The sequence below is a fragment of the Lactuca sativa genome, chromosome 7 (assembly GCF_002870075.4).
Source record: "Lactuca sativa cultivar Salinas chromosome 7, Lsat_Salinas_v11, whole genome shotgun sequence".
In the NCBI taxonomy this organism is placed as follows: domain Eukaryota; kingdom Viridiplantae; phylum Streptophyta; class Magnoliopsida; order Asterales; family Asteraceae; genus Lactuca; species Lactuca sativa.
The window spans coordinates 141,330,774-141,353,433 of NC_056629.2; the positions used below are offsets into that span (position 1 = coordinate 141,330,774).

Consider the following 22,660-nt stretch of genomic DNA (forward strand, 5'->3'; position numbering starts at 1 on the left):
ATCTACGAATATGTTGAGTAGAACATGGGCAGATGAATGATGAGAGATGAAAGATGCTATAAGTGAACATAGGCAACTATAGACTTAGTGCCTAATAAATAACATCGGCAGCTATGGACTTAGTGTCTATTAAATAAACGTTGGTAGCTATGGACTTAGTACCTGATAGATAACGTTGGTAGCTATGGACTTAGTACATACTAGATAAACATTGGTAGCTATGGATTTAGTACCCGATAAATGAACTATAGCAGCTATGGACTTAGTGCTTTACGAATGAGCATTGGCATCTATGGACTTATTGTCTGTCTTATAAACCCTGGAAGCAAGGGACTTCGGAATAAACGAATGCAGGATAGATGACTCTTAGAGTAGACCCTTAAGAGTAAGATAATGGGGACAGGTAATTAGGTTGATTGTTTGATGTTTAAACATCATAATTATATTATTGAGGGTTGAAAACCCTATGTACTCACCAGGCTTCCCAACCTGACCCACTCAAGTTTATTTGTATCACAGGTGTCGATACGAAGCTACTTTACACTGAGAGATTTAAAAGAGATGTAGATCACTAGTGTAAATGAATGTAAGTTCTGTTTATGCTTATGTTTCTATATTGACGATGACATCCCAAGGTTTTAAAAGGAATAAAAATACATTTCTTTGAAAATGCTTTCATAACGTATTTATCATGTTTTTATGGGAACAAATTCCGCAACATTTTTATTAAAAGAGGTACTCTAATTTTTATAAAGCATAAACAAAAACCGGTCTTTTCTGGCCGTGAAAATAGGGATGTCACAGTTGGTATCAGAGCATTAGTTTAAGCGAACTAGGAATAAGGATTTATTTCTAGACTTAAACTTAGAATGCTAAGCGATGATCGTGAGGAGTGTGTCTAACATATTTTAGGAAGTACACTTGAATAGACACAAGCACTAGCTCATTTAGGGAAGATGCCTAAATTGCTTTTATGTGCTAAATGATTTCCGATGCTTTATGATGCTATCGTTTGATCGGATTTATGGTCTGTTGCCGACCGGATCTGGAAACTTTATGTGTTCAGATTTCTAAACATTTAATTACGATATTAGAACTGACATGTAATTTTTCGAAGTAATAAGGATGAATACGCGTCTAAACCTTCCTTTATTTATATTCTCGTCTCGATACACCAAACGATTGCTTTGGTGTGCAGAACATCATGGTGAACACTCGTAGTGAACTGAGTAAATGGAGGAAATGAGAAAGCTTACGATATTGAATGGTACCTATCGGAAGATATCATAAGAGTGATATCTTGCCTTTAGAATGCGTCTAATAAATAATACGTCTAGTACGGGAGAAGTACACATTCGAATAGCAGAAAAAAAGATTTTTGGTATAATCCATAAAGTTACCTCATCGTCTGACAATTCCATCACCAACCAAGTTGAAGTGGAATTGATGATCGAAGATACGCATGGAAGAAGTCCTAGTAGAGTCTAGGGAAAATTATATGATTGTTTGGACACATTTGTATGTGTTATTTTTTTTTTTTGTGATAATGACTTGGAGAACTGCGAGACAATACTTGGGACGAGTATGAGTAGGTGTGAAAGGTAGTAGAGGCCTATACTACCGGAAGCACATGACTCGCACTTGGATCAGGGAAAGTCACAAGGTTACCAAGAAGCTAGTAATTGATTTCGTTTTGTTCGTGTATGTAGTTACCATTGTTTCGGTAATGACTAAGAAAATGATTGTTATTACGACCCTAGTGGTCTTGTGAAATTGAGTCCGACTAAGATAAGTATGTTACATGCTCCAGAGAACCAAGTTCGATGTAGCATCTGACTTAAGCCAAACAGTTAAAGTGAAAGATAATCAAAACGATCAATAGAAGTATCACGATCGTTGTAAGAGCTTGTAGCTAGAAGTGCTACATGCTAGAATGTGATTATATCACATTAGAGCATGAAGGAAGTTGTCTTCAAGACTGGAATTTTACTCTAAAAGACCTGAGACTAAGCATTGCATCATACGATGAGAGGTCATTAGAACATGACCCATCGGTATTATGACAATCGAAGGAAGGAACTTATCTTAAGTTGTTAATAAAAAAGAAAGAGTCTCCAATAAGGGTCGAGATTGTGACAGGAAGGTCATGATTGAAAGTCTGATACGAGACAAAGTGCGGGTGCAAGATCAAGCATCGCCTGCAATCAAGAAGTCCAAGAGTCAGATACTCGTTCAAAGAAACATAGAGGTTACAGTTATTACCTGGGATGAAGAGATAACATATTGAATCATTATACAACCCTGTTTCGTTGATGATTCTGGGACATAATCATCCTAAGGGGGAGATAATTGTAACGCCCGCAGATCCGGGCTAGTCAATTTAGAGGTAATAAGTGTCGAAAATGACTTTTACACAAAAAAAATTATTTAGAATAAACAATCTTTACTAAGTAATAATATATGTCACAAGGGTTCAGTACATATAAAGAACGCTGTAATCCGAGTTATAACGAAGAGGTTATGACCTGTCGAAGTTTTACGGCTAAACCGGCACGCCACTTCGTGACGTAAAACGTGAGTTTATGATAAAGTGATTTATATCCTTAGCAATATAAACAAAAGTCGTAGTATATGTTAAACCAAGAGTGTGCATAAAAAGAACGTCAAAATCTGACTTCATGTGAGGAAGTTATGATTTTTCTAAGATTTGGCATAGCAGTGCACAGCCCGAAATTCGAATTTTAGATCGGTCAATTTTTGGCCGACGCAACCTAAAAGAGAATCGAATATCTCATTAATAGTAATGCAACGGTAAAAAGACAGACGTAAACGGACGTTGAATGAAGAAGTTATGAGTTTTTAACGGACTTTTCCTGTCCCGGCCTATTAAAAATATAACTTTAAAAATAAAGTCAAAATTAGCTGACGGAGTCTAAACGAAAGTTGTAGGGTACGGTCCTACCTACGTGTGGATATAAATAACGTCAAAAACGGAGTTCGTATGAACGAGTTATAAATTATAATAGCATATTTACGTATTAAAATAAAGTATAAATCATATATACGTATATATATATATATATATATATATATATATATATATATATATATATATATATATATATATACAAATGTATATATCATTAGAAAGGTATCGACGATGCGGTCATTATAAGACTATTGTTGAGTACTTTCGACATTAGTTTAGTACAAATATAGTTAAATCTATTTAAAATAGTATTATGAAAGGGTGTTTAGTCGTTTATATAATTATAAGGTCATTAAGTAATTATGGTGGGTAGTTTTTGAAAATTCAGTTACTATAAATAAGAGCCTTGGGCTCTCATATTTCTTGCACCATTCTCTTGATTCAAGAGTCTTTCTCTTCTTATCCCCCGAGCATTTCGGTCTCTCGTGATTCGACTTCTCTTTCTGTATTGACGATGACATCCCAAGGTTTTAAAAGGAATAAAAAATACATTTCTTCGGAAATGCTTTCATAACGTATTTATCATGTTTTGATGGGAACAAATTCCGCAAAATTTTTATTAAAAGAGGTACTCTGATTTTTATAAAGCATAAACAAAAATCAGTCTTTTATGGCCGTGAAAATGGAGATGTCACAGACCATGATGCAAGCAACTTTTGTCACATCATTGTAGTACCTCTTGTAGGCGGATAATTCTTAAAGAGTGGCCTTCTTTTCGTCAATCTCAGTTAGTTCTTTCTCAAGGACATACTCTTTGTCCTCGAAACGAAGGGCCATTTTGATGTTGCGTATCCAGTCGTTGTAATTGGTGCCATCCAGTTTCACCTTTGAGTAGATGTTCAACAATGAGAAGTTTTCATTGGAGGAGGAGGAACCAGAAGCATCATTTGGAGTAGACATCTGTAAAAGGAAGGATGTTTTAGTTAGATAATAATAATCCTTAATATAGCAACCCAAAAAATGAAATATTAAGGCTAGGATCCAATTATATAATTCACAACTTAGAAAAGGGATGTCGTAATCTAATTGTAAATTTTATAAAGGTAGGTAAATGACGATTTACCAATTCCACCAATAGAAAACGAAAATTTTAAAAAGGAAATTAAGTTTTGATGAATTTCCTAGATCTTTTGATATTCATTGAAACTATTCAATGACATGTTTAATCTCAGATTATGCTCTTCTGTTTGTGACTGGGATACCGAGAATCACAAACAATATGTGAATAACCATGCAAATGTGCTTGGTAACCTCATTGTCATTTATCATCTCAATTGATGTGTTGGTAAACCACACACGCTCCATCAACAATAATAATTTATGAGATACCCATTACAACTCTTTATTAGTCCCTATTAGTGTGTTAGTTAACCACACACACTCCACTAACGACTTATAAAGTGTAATGTGCAATTTCATGGGTTAGCATACAAATTCATACTTTTCCTAAAATAACTAAAATTGGGATTCTTTATAAAAGGGTTTAGTTACTCTTAATTCATTATAATTATTAATGAGAATTAATTGTCCTATCAAATCCGTTTGGCTAACGACCCTCCACTAATCAAGGAAGCGGTGTGTGAGAGTGGACAACTATTCAACTACCATTTTATAGACAGTTTCCTTATACCCTCGTTATAGACTAGCTTTGTGAATGAGGCGTACTAGCGGTTTGACTGATTTAGTTTTATACGTATAGTAATTATTAAACTTTTAATTTTATATATATTATAAGGTGTATTTTAATGTTTTTTAAAATACTAGGTTTATAATTAAATTTTGAAAATTAATAAATAATCTAAATTTAAAAAATAAACCAAATAATTTAATATTTATCTATTAATTAGCATTTAATTAAATATATTAAATCAAATAAGGATTATCTAATTAAATTAATCAAATAATTTAATCCTAATCCTTACCCTCTAAATTTTTGAAAATATAAGGTGTAGGATTTATCCAATTTTAATTATCTCATTTTAGGCAAGTAAAATGATAATTACCAAAATTTGAAAAACCATAATCTTATTAATTTTCGAAATTTCTTGGGGAGGAATGTTAGGGTTTTAAAACCCTAACCCTAATTTCAAAACTTGGGAAGGAGGGTTAGGATTTCAAAACCTAACCCTAGTTTCGAAATTTAAGCCTTTTAGGGTTTAATTTCCATAAACCCTAATTTGATCAAATTCAACAATTATAGCAAATTCAATTGGAAACAAACCAAACGCTCTGATACCACTAATGGGTTTTAGGTATAACAAAACAAACTTAAAACTCTTAAGTGTGCATGCAACCTAAAACAAGATCTATGTTTTCTCTATTGAACCTATAACTATGAACATCAAAATAAGAACCCTAGAAACCCTAGGCAATTTTTGAAAATGACATAAAAAGGTTTAGGATTACATACCTTATTGTTATTATAGCAAATAACAATTATCCTTGTCTTGTAGAAGCTTTGGAAGCAAGCACCACAAATGTCATGCCTCTAGTGGTTCACACCCAAGCTAGCAAGAAGGAGATTATGGAGAGAGGAGAGGGAAGACTTAGAATTTTGGATATCTCTCTAAGAGAATTAGTGGCTGAAAATGCTAGGGTTAGGGTCCTTTGTATAGTGGTGCTCAGAAACCCTTGACAACACTAATCTGAATATAATAATAATATTCCAAATTGGTAATTATCCAGCTCCATATTTATCCACATGAAATAATCTAAAAACCATATATTATCCCCTAGAAACCGTCTATCCTCTTGGTGGAAGGTTCTGGAGCCTTTTGTTCAACTATTGAATAATTGCACTTTAGACCCTACACTTTTAATTAATTCCATTAATCCCGAAATTAATTCCAACTAATTTATGATTAATTATTAATTAAATATTACTATTTCTAATTAATATATTATTCTCATAATATATTAATAAATTATTTATTTCAATTTATTAATCAAATAATAAATCAATCTCTCTCTCCAAAAATCACCATGTCCAATTTTTAGGTTTGAGAGCAACCCAAAAGGATTGTACTGCTATCAATTCAAGTTCATATCAATTATAGTTATGGGCTTAGACACCTGATCCAAGAAAACCTTGCAATGTGAACAAACATCCAGATGTCGAGCATATTCCACTTTGCACTTTGATTCCACCCTCTCACTCGTGCCAAAATCAATTGATACAACATTTTTTTTATGTTGCACTACTACTCTACGTTGAAGACATCGGATTAACTAGAGCCTCTATATAAGAGATCACTATGATCAAAGTCACGATTAAATGGGCAATTTAAACTTAAAGACTGGTAAATTTAAACATTTCCTAGGCCTTGATATTGCTTGTTCAAAATATGGCATATTTATTTCATAGAGACAATATAAAGTTTTTTTTTGAAGATATTGGCTTGTTCAAAACGACCTTCGATTAAGTACCCTGATGTATGTTGCACATGAAGGCAATAATGTTATTTATTTTGTATCTCTTACTTCTTCCTTATTAAGTTAACATATTATATATATTTGTTTTACATTCATTTTCTCTCTCCATTTCTATTATGAATGTTTCCATCCATCGTTAATGGCTTTTTATGCATGTGCTTAATCAACAACAATTTGCACGTCTTGGACATAAAATGAAACGAAATGTGCATTTTTTTGGTTGGTTGAACCTCCCATGTGTTATAGAGGTTCTAAATAACGTTAGACGTAACTTGACGACAATATCAAGCCTCAAGCTTTTACGAGCCATGGTGAGCCACATCTTTTGTAAGGCGTGGCAGAAGTTTGCAATTGTGTATATAATTAATAATTCCATATATTTTTTATATACATATATGACTTAAGGTAACATTTTGTTAAAGTTTGACGTCAAGTACAAGCCTTGAAGCTATAACGAGCTTTTTAGAACCTTGGTTCTAGGGCTTTGAATGTTACTCTAGCTTGTTACGTTAGTTAAATAATCTTTGAACCTTGATATAATGTAGTTGGAATGGAAAATTGAAGACCGAAACATTATGTACACATTACTTGGGGTTGTTTTCTCGGTACTTGAGAAAAATGTTCAAGAGTTAATTTGTAGATGTCTTGGTAAAAAATCACAACACCCCATACCCCCCCCCCCTTCTCTCTCTCTCTCTCTCTCTCTCTCTCTCTCTCTCTCTCTCTTATAAGAGAGCTTGAGAACTTTGAGAGCTTCTTTGATGGTTGGACCAAATGAGTTACACTCTTATTTATAGGTGCTAGCCTAACCTTCCACCTTACTATAGAAAGGTTCTAGAGTCTCCTAGCTACTTGGTATATGAAAGTCTTCTCTAAAGTATTCTGACAACTATGTGTATCTGTATATGTTCTTTACAAGGTTTTAAATGTTCTACCATGCAATACAACTATTTTCAAGGCACCTCATGTTTATAAGCAATCCTAGAACGTTCAACCATGTTCTAGAGAATTCTATAATGTTATGGAATCTTCCAAGGTCTTTCCAAACATTCAAGAATTGTCCATTATGAAACATTTTAAAATATTTGAAGGAGTTCTAGAATTTTTATGACATTTCTAAAATATTCTAACATCTTCTAGAATGCTTTAGAAGCTTCTAAAAGATACGTGAAGATGTATTATGTGAAAAATTGTGGATATGGTTTAGATGTTATATTTTTTAATAGTCCCTAAATTTTATTTTTTGCATCCCTCATCTTTGGCTCTAATAGTCGTGTGTGGCCTCCCATTAAGTACCCTTATGTGCGTTTCATATGAGGGCATACTAACATTTCTTTCATATCTCTCGTTTCCTACTAATTAAAGTAGCATATGTTTTTTACTTTGATCATTCTCCATTTTGCCTAGTAGTATTTTCCATCCATCGTTAATGGCTTTTAGTGCATATGGAATATCAACACTTTACATATCTTGGACATCACCAGTGGATACCCCTACCATTGTTTAAAAGTGGGATAATGACTTAAAAGGGTAATTTATTTTTTTATTCGTACGCATTTAGTCACTGACTTTTTTTTGTCCATACTTTCTCATTGAACATGTTTAACTGTTCAAAAAACATCCTTATGACCCGATATAGTAGGTTTTCTGACATATTAGGCAGTCTTTGGCGATATTTGTAGCTCCAATCATATTTCCGGCGAGTCTCCGACCAACATTATTTTTCCGATGACATTGTTCTTCATCTCCAAATTTTCAGAACTTTGTTCTTTATTTTTGTTTTTTTATCTTCAATCTAAATCAAAAACCAAGTTGAAGCACAAATCTGGTGGTTCATAGATTTAAATACACAAACTCACTTTTAAAGAACACATGAACACACATCAAGATTTCAAGTTCATACACATTAATCGTTACCCGATCTCCTCACCTTCGCCTGTTGAAGAACGCACGAATAACCTTGACTGATGAAGAACACAAGTTGAAGAAGAACAAACACACAAACATTTGAATCTATAACAAAATGGAAGAAGCCATTCAAGAACCCGCTAATCTAGAAAAATGAAAATGAAGGTTAGGGTTTGTTCTTGTGTTCATCTAAAGAAAAAAACTCTTATCTCTTCGAATCTGGAACAAAATTGAAGAACCCATTCAAGGGTTTGCATAAATTTGTTGCTCGCTAGTAGAAAATTGAGCCTCTTTCTTTTTGCTCACAAAAAGAAAATCAAACCTGTGTTTTTTTCCCTTGCTCTCAAACAAACCCCAGATTGAGCATCTTCTTCCTAGAAATCGATGTGTGTTCTTGAACATCTTCTTCCTAGATTTCGATTTTGAATGCATGTGTGAGTTCTTGAAAAAAATCGATGTGTGTTCTTGAACAAAAAACGATGTGTGTGTGATCATCTTCATCACAAAAATCAAACGATCTCCAAAAGTGTGTGTGTATGTGTTCTTGCTCAAACGCCAGATCTGGGTTTACTGGAGTGATTTTCAGATCTGTGTGTGTTCTTGCTCGGTTTTGGAACAACATACATGCACCGATTTGATGTGTATGTATGTGTGTGTTCATCACATATCCTGAGTTCATGAGAAATAGATAAGAAAGAGAGAGAGGAGAATAGAAGCCTTGAATCTGAAATAGATCCGATGTGTATGTATGTGTGTTTATTTTCGTCGGAAAAATCATGAACACCGGAGACTCACTAGAGAAGATGACCGGAGGTGTCAAATACGCCGGAAACCAGTCATACCTCCGATAGCAGGTCATAAGGATGTTCATTGAACAGTTTAACAAATTTAATGGGAAAATATAGACAAAAGAAAAAGCCAATGATTAAATGTGTACAAATCAAAAAATAAATTACCTTTTTTAAGTCATTATCCCTTTAAAACTTTAAAAGTGGTATAATTATATTTTATATGGGTTAATGTCATAAAAGACAACCAATAATCCATAATTTTATCTTTATGTCACTTATCTTTTAATCGTGACATTCAATATGAAAAAATTTATTTATGTACATCAATCTAACATTGATATTACATCTACTATAACACCCACTGTCGTAGAATTACCCGATTGTAATGCATTTCAATGATCTAATGAGAACCAAAACAACCCTACATATACAATTTAAAATCCGATTGATCGATCAATCAAACAATTTTCTTTGATTTTTCCCATTTGTCCAAATTATGTACATCTATCTACAAACAGTAACAAACACCCCTATTTATGCCACTCTTTACAACAAACCGAAACCACAACCACCTCTTTAAATACAACTTACAACATCGCCAGAGAAAACAAACAAACCACAACCCCCAAAAAAAAAATTCATCAAAACAGAAACAGAAACAGAAAACAAATCTAACCCAACTAACAATACATTTTTCACAAGCCGAAGCCAACCACATGGAGACAATTTTCAATTTTTGTCTCATTGACATCAGTCAGACAGTCTCACATCACAATGGAACAGTCTGTCATGTCTTGTCCTGCTACAACTGTACTCCATTATAACGTGGAGAAGCAAGAACCGAATTCACAGAACCCGATTTCTTCAAAAAAGGATGCTGCAGTAGTTGGGCGGCAGTAGGGCGGTCATTCGGGTTGACTTTCAGACATTCAAGTATAAAATCTTGTGCCTCACGAGACAATGTGTTAGGAATTGGCGGAGGCTCTCCACGCCCAATTCTAAAAAGTGCTTGCATCTAACGAATCAAAACATATTAATACTATAACTTATATTTACATGAAAATAATAAGTGAAATGTCAAACTTACCCCTTCCAAGTGAGAGTATGGAATTTTACGTGTTAACATCTCCAACACAGTGCATCCAAGGCTCCATATATCAGCTGCAAGTCCATACCCATTATTTGATCTACTGTTATTAACAACCTGTGGATACGAAATATATAATAAGTCATTTATTCAAAACATTCAATTAAGAGAATTGAAGAAAAACTAACCTCAGGTGCCATCCAATATGGAGTCCCTTTGCAAGATTTTATATCATTCAAAGTGGTTGCCTGTATATAAATATTATATATATACAGTGAATATGAGTTCTCATAATCTAATGTAGAAAAGAAAATGATAAGTAGTGTGTTTCACTCACTTTTGCTAATCCAAAATCTGCTAGCTTCACAGATCCATTTGCATCAACTAATATATTAGCACACTTGATATCCCTACAAGGTGAAATACAAGAGTTAAATTTGATACATGATATGATGGAGTTTAAGATGAAAGAAAGTATATACCTATGAACAACCTTTCGTTCATGGAGGTAATTTAAACCACTCAAAATCTGTCTGGTGTATGCTGAAACTTGGGAATCACGAAGTTCATATTTTTGATAAAGTTTTGCTAGTGAACCTTTGGTTACAAGCTCAAGAAAGATATATAGTTTCCCATCATCCTGAAAATCATTACCATGTATCGATTTGATGAAAAAAATAAAATATAATTTTTGGGGTTTTAAGTTTTATTATGACATGAAATGCATACCGTATCTGTACCAAGATATCGGACTATGTTTTCGTGATGGAACTGACTTAATAAAGATATCTCCTGAAAAAGTAGAAGGAAGAGAAAGAGGGGTTATTGTTTAGTGTGCAGAAACTTAGGGTTTGATGTTAAGAGAATTTATGAATCACCTGTTCAAGTTGAAAAATGCTCTGTTTTCCCTGGCTACCTTGATCAAGTAAAGAAACCTCCTTCACAGCGAAAAAGTTCCCAGCCCTGTAAACAGAAGCAAAGCTCAATTAACTCCATTTATGGGTAAGATATCAGAGGCTTTATATGATGATAGCCACTGAACTTACTCGTTAAAGCCTTCGTAAACAGTGCCAAATGAACCACTTCCAAGAAAATCTCCCTTCTGCCAGTTTTTAAAACTGCCAAATGATCCATTGGACGAAAGGGAATATTCAAGTTCAGCAGGTGCACTAGAGTAGCCCTCGTTTTCATCATCCAGTGTATTTGAACCAGTTGTATCGATTCTTGATGTTGTCGTCCTGTTTGCATCAACGTTGGTAATGGCCCTATCTGGTTCATCTGATCCTGAGTCTTCGTTATCTCCAGGAGCAAAACTTCGAATCAAATCCCAATTCGAATCCATAGTATCCACAATCGCTCGTGACATAGGAGGTGGAGGAGCAAGTAATGGTGGCCGTGGACCTTTGATTCCATTTTCGAAGACTGGATGTCGTCTCTCACGCGTTTTATCCGTGTCACCATCACCACCATCTTCCAAAACCCTAGCCCTTTGAGATTTTAATAAATCAACACCATTGCTTGTTTCCGAGCAATCATTTCCAAGCCTGTTTTCATCAATCCCACATAAGCGGACGTCATCACGAATCGCAATTCCATTTGTCGCCAAAACCCTAGCTTCACCAACCTCAGCCGACCTCGAACACTCGCCGTCGGACTTAACATCGTCGTCATCTGTAAAGCTAACTTTACTTTCAAAACTCACGGAGAAATCACTCTCCGGCGATTCCCTAGTCGAACCCAGAGGAGAATGACGAAGCCTAGAGCTATGGGGTAAGCTACCTCCCGTAGGAGAATAAGATTTATGCGCTTCCCAAGCAGCCGTCGGAATCGCGAAATCCTCTGGCGAAAGCCCTAAAGTGCTGAAGATCAAGTCCAATTCGCCGTCGGTTCCTCCAATTCGAAAACTCGTTCTATCGGATAGCGATGAAATATCAAGTGATCGAGTTCGGTGAGTCGATTGAGTGTCGAATGATGATGAAGATGTAGACGCGTCGTAATCGATGTTCTTGATTGCGTTTCTTCGATCGAGCCTCGGCCCTGTCCGCTTCGGTCTAGAGTACAAGTTCATTCTCCTTTTGATTCTCTCTCTAGATCTTGAATCCAACATGGGTTTCTCTCTGTGTATGCATCGGTGTACGTATACGCCTTCGCTTTGAACGATGGAGCAGCCCAGCGAAGAAGAAGATTTGGTGTCTGCGTGAAATCGGATGAATCTACGCGTATGCGGGTTTTGTTGACATAGTTTTACCACCGTATTAACGTACTACACGACATATATATTTTATTTGGGGGTATTTGGATTACTTTTCGCATCAAATTTTTTTTACAGAAAGTTTTTTTTTTTTTTAAGTTATTTTAAGAAAAATAAAAGCTCAAAATTATTTTTAAAAAATATTTAGATTATATTTCTTAATTTTTGAATTTTGAATGTTTTTTACTTTTTAAACGGTCAAAAGTCACAAAAAATTATAATTTCATGAATTTTGAAAAACTTTTTTTTTCCTTTTTGGCAAAAAGTTCTTTTGAAAAGTTTTTTTTTTAATTCTCAGATATCTTTTGAATTTTTTAATTTTTTGAAATAACTAAAAGTTAAAAAGTTATTTTAAAAGCAATCTCAAATATCCTTTTTGTTTTGTTTTGTTTAAATTTTTATTATTGTATTTTGGTTAAACTGAATAAACAATTTAATTGATATATATATATATATATATATATATATATATATATATATATATATATTAACAATTTATATTTAAAATTGATATATTAGTTGCTAAAAAAATTTCATAACTCATTCTTTAATTATTAACCATTATAAATTTGTAATTGTTTATATATTGTATTAAAAAGCAACAGCTTATTAGCCAAATATCAATTAATCTTCGGTTATTTCTTTTCTCTTTATATACAACTAAAACTATACTAATTCCCCTCTACAACTTGTATGGATATATCGACATTTCAAGCAGTGACGGACGTAGAAAGTTCGAGTAGTGGTGACACCCAAAAAAAATTAAAACAAATCTAACTCAGTACTCACACTTATATTTCAAGACGTTGCTCCTAATAGAAAAACAATTTTTTAACACTAATTGTCGGAATTGAAGTAGTGGCTCAGGACCTCCCTGGCTCCACTAATGCCCACCACGGATTTAAAGACAACACATTGTAACACCCGATTCAAGGTACTTTTCATTTTTTATCATTGGTATGTATAATTGGTTTTCAAATTTGGTCCTTAGGGGGCATTTTTTCCATTTTCAGAAAATCGGGGGTACGTTGGGCATACACACCCAGGGGACAAACCCTAATTTTTAGGGCTTGAAGCCTATTTAAAAAACATTATGACCCATTATCCCTTTATTTCTCAACCTCCACTAGCCTTTGAGCCTCATTTCGAAACCCTAGCCCTTCTAGAGAAGATTTAACCCTCTTTGTGTGTGTTTTAGTGTGTGTTGGTGAGCTTTGGGGAAGAAGAGTGTTGAAGAAGGAGCTTTGATCAAAGGAGAGCTTTTAGATCTAGATTTTACTCATCATTTCCAATTTCATTGAGGTATAAAGCTTGGAACTTGCTCATTGTATGCTTAGATATAGTATTATGAAGTTTTGGTTACTTTTGGTCGCATGAATGAGATCTAGTGGGAGTTCTTCCACTCCAAAAGTTAGGAGTTACTTCTCTTGATGTTTCTTAGGTCGCTATTTCATAAAGTTAGCATCTTGATGGTTGTGGATCAACCATGCATGTGTTTGTGTTCATTTGGTGAAAGTAGAATGCTAAATCTTAGGTTTGAGTTCTTTTAAACCATGCAAAGGCTCCAAGTTAATAACTTTGTGAATTAAGACGTCCCATAAGGCTTGGATCTGAAGTTTGGACGTTTGGTTGCTAGCATTAAGTGTTAAAAGGGAAAAGTGTTTAATAGGCGCGTATACGCGTTCGAGTGTCACAACTAGCATTTTAGCTAGGAAATTCTATTCTTGTGTAATCATTCAACTATTGTAAAACCTATACTCTAAGTAGATATCACTCAATGCTCATTTAAATTCACCTTTTTATGTTCAACAAAGAATCTAAAAACCCTAAGAATCCCGGTTTGAGTCCATATTGGACTAGGATTTCCTTATTGGGCCTAATGGACCAATAAGCATCCAATTCAACCATTTTGGGCTTGGAACCCCTATTTGGATTCTAAATGGACCCAATTCACAAATCTATAACATTTTGGACTATTTGGGCCTAGAATGATTCACTCTAACCCTAATGGGCCTTATTGGGCCATAACAACTCCAATTAACCTTAATGGACCTTAGAACCCATTCTTTTATACTATTGAGCCGTGAACTACCCTAAAGGCCCAATAGGCCGAAAATTTTATGATTAGGCTCTAAAAATCCTAACTAAAGTTTAATGGGCTCAAACTATTCCATTCCTACCTTCTTGGCCCAAAATCTCGGCCCAACACCAATTAACAAAAAAAATGAAATGAAACGGGGGGGTTTGACTTTGGAGATGTCACCTCCATATTGTTCACCATGTAACAATCCATGGTCTCCCTTATCTCCATGCAAGCCACCTCATCCTTCTTTCCCCTCTCTTCTTCTTATTGTAACATCCTAAGTTCGAAACAAGAAGTGAAGGGTGCTAAGTGTAAATAAAGGAAGGGACTCGGCGAGTAGGTACACTTACTCGCCGAGTCGGAGCGGGTTTGGATCGCGAATCAAGTGAGCAACTCGCCGAGTCGGAAGCTAGACTCGACGAGTTGGTGCTGGAATGAGAAAACCCTAATCTTAGGGTTTGCACCATATTTAAAGGGCATTATGTCCTTCTTCCAGCCTCCTAATCCCCCCTGAGAATTCCAGAAACCCTAACCTTCGTGTGAGACTTCATTATTGAGGAGATTGGAGCTTGGAAGAGGAAATTGGTGGTAAAGAGCTTGAGGAATTAAAGGCTTGCTGCAAATGAGTGGTAAAGATTCGGGATCTACTTCAGTTGGAGCATATATTGGAGGTAATAATCTGTTGCTTGGAATCTTTGGTATCTAGATCTATTATCATTGAAATTTAGGGCATTTTTGGTATGACTAAGAGCTATTTAGAGTTAGAGGCTTAGATCTGAGGTTGCTAATTCAGATCTAGGCTTGTGATGGTCCATAATGTCATAAACTTTCAGTCATTGAGTTGTTGATGAAGCCCCTTTGTCCAAAACCCAAGCCCTAGTGTGTTTGGGCCTAAATCTCCATGTTTTCACATAAAGTTTGCAACTTTATGTGAGGGTTAGATTGTAGAAGGGTGGATATATGGATTTGAGCCTATGCATGGCTTGAATAGCTTTTGAATGGGTTGAGAACTGGAGAGACTCGGCGAGTCACATGGGTATACTCGACGAGTTGTATGAACATGTGCATGGACTCAGCGAGTTGGAAGAACAACTCGACGAGTCTGTTGAAGATTGCCTTGGACTCGACGAGTCTGTTCTTAGAAGCAGCGAGTTTGGTCGCATAACCTAATCTCTTTTGGGTTAAAGCTTTGGAATTAGTGAGTCAGTTGGCGACTCGGTGAGTTGGGCAGGATGGGACTCAGAGATCGTTGGACTCGGCGAGTCTTGGGCGACTCGTGAGTTAAGTTGTGATATGAGAGTTTTCTGGGTATGGGAACTCGGCGAGTCGACGGGGTGACTCGACGAGTAGAAGTCAACCAGGAAGGTTGACTTCTACTAAGGACTTTGACTTTGACCAAGAATTGACCAGTTTGACTTCCAAGGATAATTTGGTAATTTTGGTATTTATGGAATTGGTTCTTTGGTAGTGTTCTGACGTGCAGTTCGTGTCGGTGGTTGGAACAGCTTGCTCTTATCTCTTCAGTCGGCAATTGCAGGTGATTTATCCTCACTATATCAACAGGGTCTACGGCACCAAGGCCGACCCTTTATCGGATGGAAATTCGGGTATTGTTTGTTATGTTATTGCTTTGCTAGATCTGCATCCTGGTATTTAGGATGGTGTTATGTTAGTGACCTGGTTAAGGTCGGTACCTGGTATATAGGGTAATGTTATGCTAGTGATCGGTTAGGTTGGAACCCTGGTTAGATTGTTGATGTGCTATGTGATCTGTTAGACTGTTTGTATGGTTGAGGATTGGTTATGTGATTAATTGTTTTATGTGCACATGGTTGTTTAACGGGGGTTGGGTTGAGGCGGGACCTGCTTTGTGTTGTAGGCCAACATACCCATGGCGGACCGGATATTCCGAAGGCCCAACGACTGATCCGGATAGGCTAAAGGCCCCAAGAGGGCGGACCAGACGTGTCGAGGCTCGGAGAGTGGACTAGGCCGACCGAAGCCCCGGTGCGGGCGGACTAGTCATACTGTAGACTCAGAGAGTGTACCAGGTGGATTAAAGGACCGGTGCGGGCAGACCAATCACACTGTAGACTCGATATATATGGCTAGACTCGAAGGGTGGACCATGTGGACTGAAGGCCCGGTGCGGTGGACCACTCCCAGAGTAGACACGATGTGCATGGTTGTTCTATTTGTGATATGTTATGAGTATGTTTATGTGTGGTTGGTATTTTGGGGGTAACTCACTAAGCTTTCGGGCTTATAGTTCAATGTTTTGTTTCAGGTACTTCAGGATATTGTGGCAAGGCGAAGGCGCGATCGTACCGCTCCTCATGTTTTATGATTTATGTGATATGGTCCTGGGGAATACTCTGATGTTTAAACTATTTTGAAAATTAATATATGAACTTAATGGTTTTTGAATGAATTGAAATGTTTTAATTTGACTCGAATTTTATAGTCGTTACACTTATCTTCGGCCGAGAGTAGGCTAGCACACACACACACTCAAAAATTTTCTCCAATACATCTCTAAAATCATCCTCTTCTTTCATCAAAGATCTCAAAGTTTTGCTTGTGCTTCAAAATTAATCTCCAAGGTTTCAACTTCTTAGTAAGTGTTTATTATATATAAACACATGTTATCCATCTTAATGCTAAAAATTATTTCTTACAAAACCTCCTTTCATGTTCTAACTCATTAGAATCACCTAAGTTCGAAAACTACTCAAGGAAGTTTGCTAGGGCCGAAAATCACTTCATCTCTTTCCATTCTTCTTCAAAAACCGAAACATCAAGCAAATGTGAGTTCATAACCCCTTTGTTTTTGGTTTTTACATGACTTTTGGGGGAGAATACAAGTAAAATGTGTAGATCTATGTGTTATGTGCATGTCTTGTGTGATTTCTTAGTTTATGTTGTAAAAATATGTTAGATCTTGGCAAATCACGACTTCTTAAGTAACATTGAGTTAAGATCCATGAACTAAGACACCTTATACATCAAACTATCAAGTTAAAAGTGTTATGTGTTTAAGGGTCAAAATTGTCAAGAAAATAAAAGATAAGGGCAAAAGTGACATTTATGTTTTTATAGGGACCAAATAGGTCCTACATGTTTAAAAAGGAATTTTTATGTTAAACATACTTTAAAAAGGGCCAAAAATGCAAATTTGAGCTTAATGGGCCAAACATTTGGGCTTCACGGTTTTGGGCCCAAATTTGCAAAAAATGAAGTTTTTGGGATTAAAAATATTATTTTAGCAAAATTTGAGTCATAAATGTAAATAAACCAAATTTAGGGGTGAAAATAACATTTATTTTCAAATTGGACCAAAAATGTAACTTTTATCAAAATTGGGCTGAAAGTGTAAATTTTTACAGACAAAGGACTGAAAATGCACTTTTCTGCAAAACTAGGACTTAAATGTCAAAATATATATTTTTGGACTAAATCCGTGAATTTCTAGACATTTGGGACAAAATTGCAATTTTTTACAAATTATGGATTAAAGTGTCATTCTTACAAAACTTTGGGCCTTAATTGAAAATTTGAGGTTTTAGACCAAAAATGTTGTTTTATGAAAAAGGAGAGTTTTATAATAAAATTTGGTAAACCACGAACTAAAATAAACAACAGAACAATACGAACGAACGGAATACATCGATAATAATTTTATTGGGCCTAATATTCATCTTACGTGGCCAATGGGCCTTAAAGGCTCATTCAAGTGTATATTGAGCCCAATATGTTTCCATGACATGTTTATTGGGCCTTGCAAACCATTCACATGTTAATTTGGGCCTGAGTTATGGGTTGCATGTTTATTGGGCCTTTGTGGTCCATTTACATGCCTATTGGGCCTAAATTACCCACTTACATGTTATTGGGCCTTTGTGATCCATTTACATGCTAATTGGGCTTGGAGTGAAATTCACATGCTTAGGAAATCATAACTATACCTTTACATAACTATTGAACTTTGTATACTTATAAATGTACCTTTGGATGGATAACGCATAACATACACGTAAACATTAAACATGGTACGAAAGGTTGAGAATCTAGTGAGACGTGTCGGTTGGCACCTTGAGTGTACAGTCGTAGCTTGTAGTTATAATCAGAGACTCTTGGAGGGAGAGCAAGAGTTTGTGTATATATCTATAAGAGGTGACCCCTCAGGCCTTAGTTGTTCGCTACAGCTAGACTAGGTCGGTCTAGGGTGACAAAACCTTGAGCAAATATCGGCATTTGGAAAAATGTCAAGACAGACAACCTAGTCATTATTATGTATGATTATAACGGCTCATATAGAGATTCAATACCAATTTAACATTTCGAAGATTAACCCTTCGATTGTGTCAATACAAAATAAGTTATTTAACGATACAAGAACCTCGACATTATTATAAATCAGATAATATCGGATTTTCTGGGGAAATATTTAATATACAATTATCATTTACCTACAATACAAAGAAATCTAAACTATATTCATGTATGTTACAACTATGAAATTCACACATGCATTTATACTTGATTTTCACATCATTTTCAGACATTTTCAGAAAATATCGGATTTTTTAAGTTTTTTCGAAAGATACAAAGACTTTTACTCAAATATACTTATGAACTCACCAACATTATATATGTTGACCATTTTCAAAATAACTTGTATTCTCAGGTAATCTTTAAGTCGGAAGAATTTTCAAGTGTGTATGGTTTTGTTTTATGTAACATCAGTTATCGTACTTTTAATAATTTGAATTTATAACAATGTACTTGATGTGAACAATGTTGGTTGTAATATGAAATGTTGGTGATGAATGTGTTATGTTTCATGTGTATTCATTGTGATGATAATTCAGTTGTTAGTCACACGAGCACCCGGTCGTTTCTGCCGTCTGGTTCAGGGGTGTGACATCGAGTCCCTGATCATGCGCACTACCTAGTACGTCGGGAATACGTCTGGTACGTGCAGCGTACCACGCCTGGTCTTGGGCTTTACGTTTTGGGCCATGTTTGGCCTACTAGAGTTTTGGGCCTTGTTGGGCCACTAGCCTTTCTGACTTTAGACCATTGTTAGGCTTTGGGACTTCTTGGATTTGGGCTCATATTGAGCTTTGGGTAACCCTTAGGAAATTGGGCTACTATTAGGCTTTTAGTGTCACTGAGTTGGGACTCGGATATTGGGTCAAGTGAGGAAAGGGTAAAATGGTCTTTTACCCTTGGTGTTAGACCAATAAACTAGATTCTCGGTTATGGATTATGACGTGGTTATTAATTGGGGTTTTATTTGGTTGGTTAGTGCAGGGATTCTACGGTTCAACAGCTCGAGCATCTATTGATTGATAGCAGACTGAAGTGAGTTTGCTCACTATACTGTATGACACTAGGATAAGTTATATGTTTGTAGTCTTTGTGACTCCTGATGTATGTGATGTATGCATGTGTACCTGTTTGCTATATGTATGTGGTGTAAAATAGACCTGGTACAACCTTGTGCTGACATATGAGTTAAAATAGACTCGGATGTGAAATAGACCCGGTACGGCTTGGGGCCAACGCATGAGTTGAAATAGACTCGGGGGTGAAATAGACCCAGTACGGCTTAGGGTCGACTCATGAGTTGAAATAGACTTGGAGGTGAGATAGACCCAACGGTGAAATAGATTTGAAACAACCTTAAGCTGGCATATATGTATGGTATGTGGTATTTTGGGTAACTCGCTAAGCTTCATACTTACGGTTTTCAGTTTACATTTCAGGTACTTCCCGTCAAAGGGGAAGATCTCGGGATGATCGTATCACACACTCCATGATTTTTCTGCTTTATTGACTTTGATGTAGTTTGGATGGTTATTGATACCCTATGACTTTTTATAGGTTTGTTTACCACATCGGTTGATGTTTATTTAATATAAAAACAAAAAAATTTGGTTTTGAATTTTGGGACGTTACAAGTTGGTATCAGAGCCTTGGTTTGAGGATTCAAGCATACTCTCAGGTGTGTCTGAACTCAAACTGAGGGTTTGGTAAAATTTTCATAAAAAGGAATGTTTTATAAAAAAGGATTTTTCTAATAAAAGAAAAGGATATGGTGCGTGCAATCAACCGAGCTCAAGTAAGTATTCCCAAAACACTCATACATGTTTTGTGTTATGTTTTGAATTGTGAATCTGTGAATCACATGTTACATAAGGGCTAAGGATCTGATCGGGATTACATGATAGGATGCTAGGAGATATGTCTTTATATTCCTATTATATGAGCTTGTAGACTTACATGCTAGTACCGATCAGTCGGTGATAGGATTTCATGTTTAGGTTATGTTTTGATTTTGATTACTTGATGCTCGAATGTTGCTTGCTTTGTGCTTTTAGGAGTTCCCATTAACATCAGCTAACTAGTAAGCGAATATGTTAAGTTACATATTATTGAGACTAAATAATTTTAGAAGGTTAGGTTTTACCTCTATTTTGCAACTCTTGTTTGAGTCCAGGCGTTGTAGTGTGAGACCTTTCATTCGAAGAATTATCGGGAATCATTGGTATGTAATTGTATTTGTAAGCTAGTTAGAGGGTGTTAGGGGAGTTCCTTTTGCAGCTGATGACGGAGAGTGGTGAGGTGGTAGCCCTAGGAAAAACCTTGGAGGTGATTCAGTGCCAAGAGTCTGGTCTTGTTGAGGGTTGTTTGAATTGATAAGGGAGTGACTTGGAGGATTCGGGCGTAACACCCTGATGTTCAGGTACTTTTAAATTCATCCTTATAATTTAATTCATCTCATTTTGGTCCCTGTAGTGGAAGGAAGTAGACACGAGAAGCCATACTGGCAAAACCGTAAAGAAGCCCTATTGGCAAAACCGTAATTTGGAAGGAATGGGAGTACACAATGTGTACGTGTGTACGCTTATCATGCTAGGGCGCGCCCTAGTACGCGGGGCGTACTCACCAGATATTGAAAACCCTAATTTTTAGGGTTGAGTCCTATATAATCCCCCTTATAACCTCATTTCCCTCACCTTTTCAACCTCCACCCTCCTTGAGTCGATTTTGCAAGCCCTAGCCCTTGTGTGTGTTGAGCTTGAGTGTATGTGTATGTGTTCTTGGTGTTGAAGAAATAAGAAATGATTCTTTGAGAAGCTTTGGCGTGGGATTCAATCTTGTATATTTGAGATCTTCATCTCTTTGGGAAGCTCCAAAAGGTATAACGTCTTGAACTTTACTTGTATTTCTAAGAGATATAGCCATATGGAGTTTTATGAGTTTTGTCCCTTTTCTTGGACTTAATGAATTTGGATTTCTTCCACCACCAAGTCTCATAGAAGGACTTTGAGAGATTGTTTTGAGGCTTATCGGGTGACTCAAAACTTGATTTTATCACAGAAAAATACCTACTTGATTCATGTTGGGAGTTAACATAAGTTTTAGAAATCACAAGAGAGATTATGACCCCAAAAATTTTATCAAAACATGAACTTAAACAATAAAATTATTAAAGGTGCTCATAAAGAAAATTTGACAACAATTGAGCCATCATAAACACCCAATAAAAGTTAAATTAAACCATATGAACTTTCAAAGGTTTCTAGGAAGAAGAAGATGATATTGTGATCATCAATTAGGAAGAGAATTTACAACAACAATCTTCAGTTGACAAGGATCTTGATATATTAACATAACAAAAGAGATTATAAAGGAATTTTACAAATACTTGGCCAAAAATCACAGCCTATGATCACTACACAACTCGAAATAGCAACCTTTCTTCCTCCCCTTCTCTTCTCGTCGCGATTCTTCCCACCCTCCAAGACCGATCGTTCCTCCTCCCCCTCTCTAGTTGTCGACGCGGGCAAAAAGCAATGCTCGTTTTTTTTCTCTTGGATTTCAATCGATGACGCACTAAAGCATTAGGAAGCCTCGATCGTTTTTTTATTTTTTTAATTTTTTTGGTTTTTTTTATATACATGAGCCACGAGGAAACATACGTATGGAGGAGGATCCTCCTCCTTAGGGGTTATATCAAAAATTTACCTATTGGACCCTCATAAATCAAATTTTAAATCCTTCCCATCCTAACCCTAGAATCTTGATAAATTAAATTTCTTTAAATGAC

The 22,660-nt window shown here is 35.8% G+C and overlaps 1 protein-coding gene across 1 annotated transcript; it reads right to left on the minus strand.

Moving 5' to 3' along the window:
- Positions 1 to 9,565: 9,565 nt before the first annotated feature.
- On the minus strand, positions 9,566 to 12,440 carry LOC111887779 (mitogen-activated protein kinase kinase kinase 1). Its single transcript, XM_023883926.3, has 8 exons — positions 11,254 to 12,440; positions 11,086 to 11,170; positions 10,937 to 10,999; positions 10,690 to 10,847; positions 10,545 to 10,617; positions 10,396 to 10,455; positions 10,208 to 10,324; positions 9,566 to 10,135 (listed from the first exon to the last, which is right to left on the minus strand). The coding sequence occupies exons 1-8, from the start codon at positions 12,312 to 12,314 to the stop codon at positions 9,923 to 9,925; spliced, it is 1,830 nt and encodes a 609-aa protein (XP_023739694.1). The 5' UTR covers positions 12,315 to 12,440; the 3' UTR covers positions 9,566 to 9,922.
- Positions 12,441 to 22,660: the final 10,220 nt, after the last annotated feature.

Excerpts from the sequence above, each read along its gene's own strand:
- LOC111887779 (XM_023883926.3), bottom strand. The coding sequence starts at position 12,314 with ATGTTGGATTCAAGATCTAGAGAGAGAATCAAAAGGAGAATGAACTTG. Across the intron at positions 11,171-11,253 it reads GTTTACGAAGGCTTTAACGA|GGCTGGGAACTTTTTCGCTG; the intron begins GTAAGTTCAGTG and ends TTCTGTTTACAG. Across the intron at positions 10,136-10,207 it reads CATACTCTCACTTGGAAGGG|ATGCAAGCACTTTTTAGAAT; the intron begins GTAAGTTTGACA and ends TTGATTCGTTAG.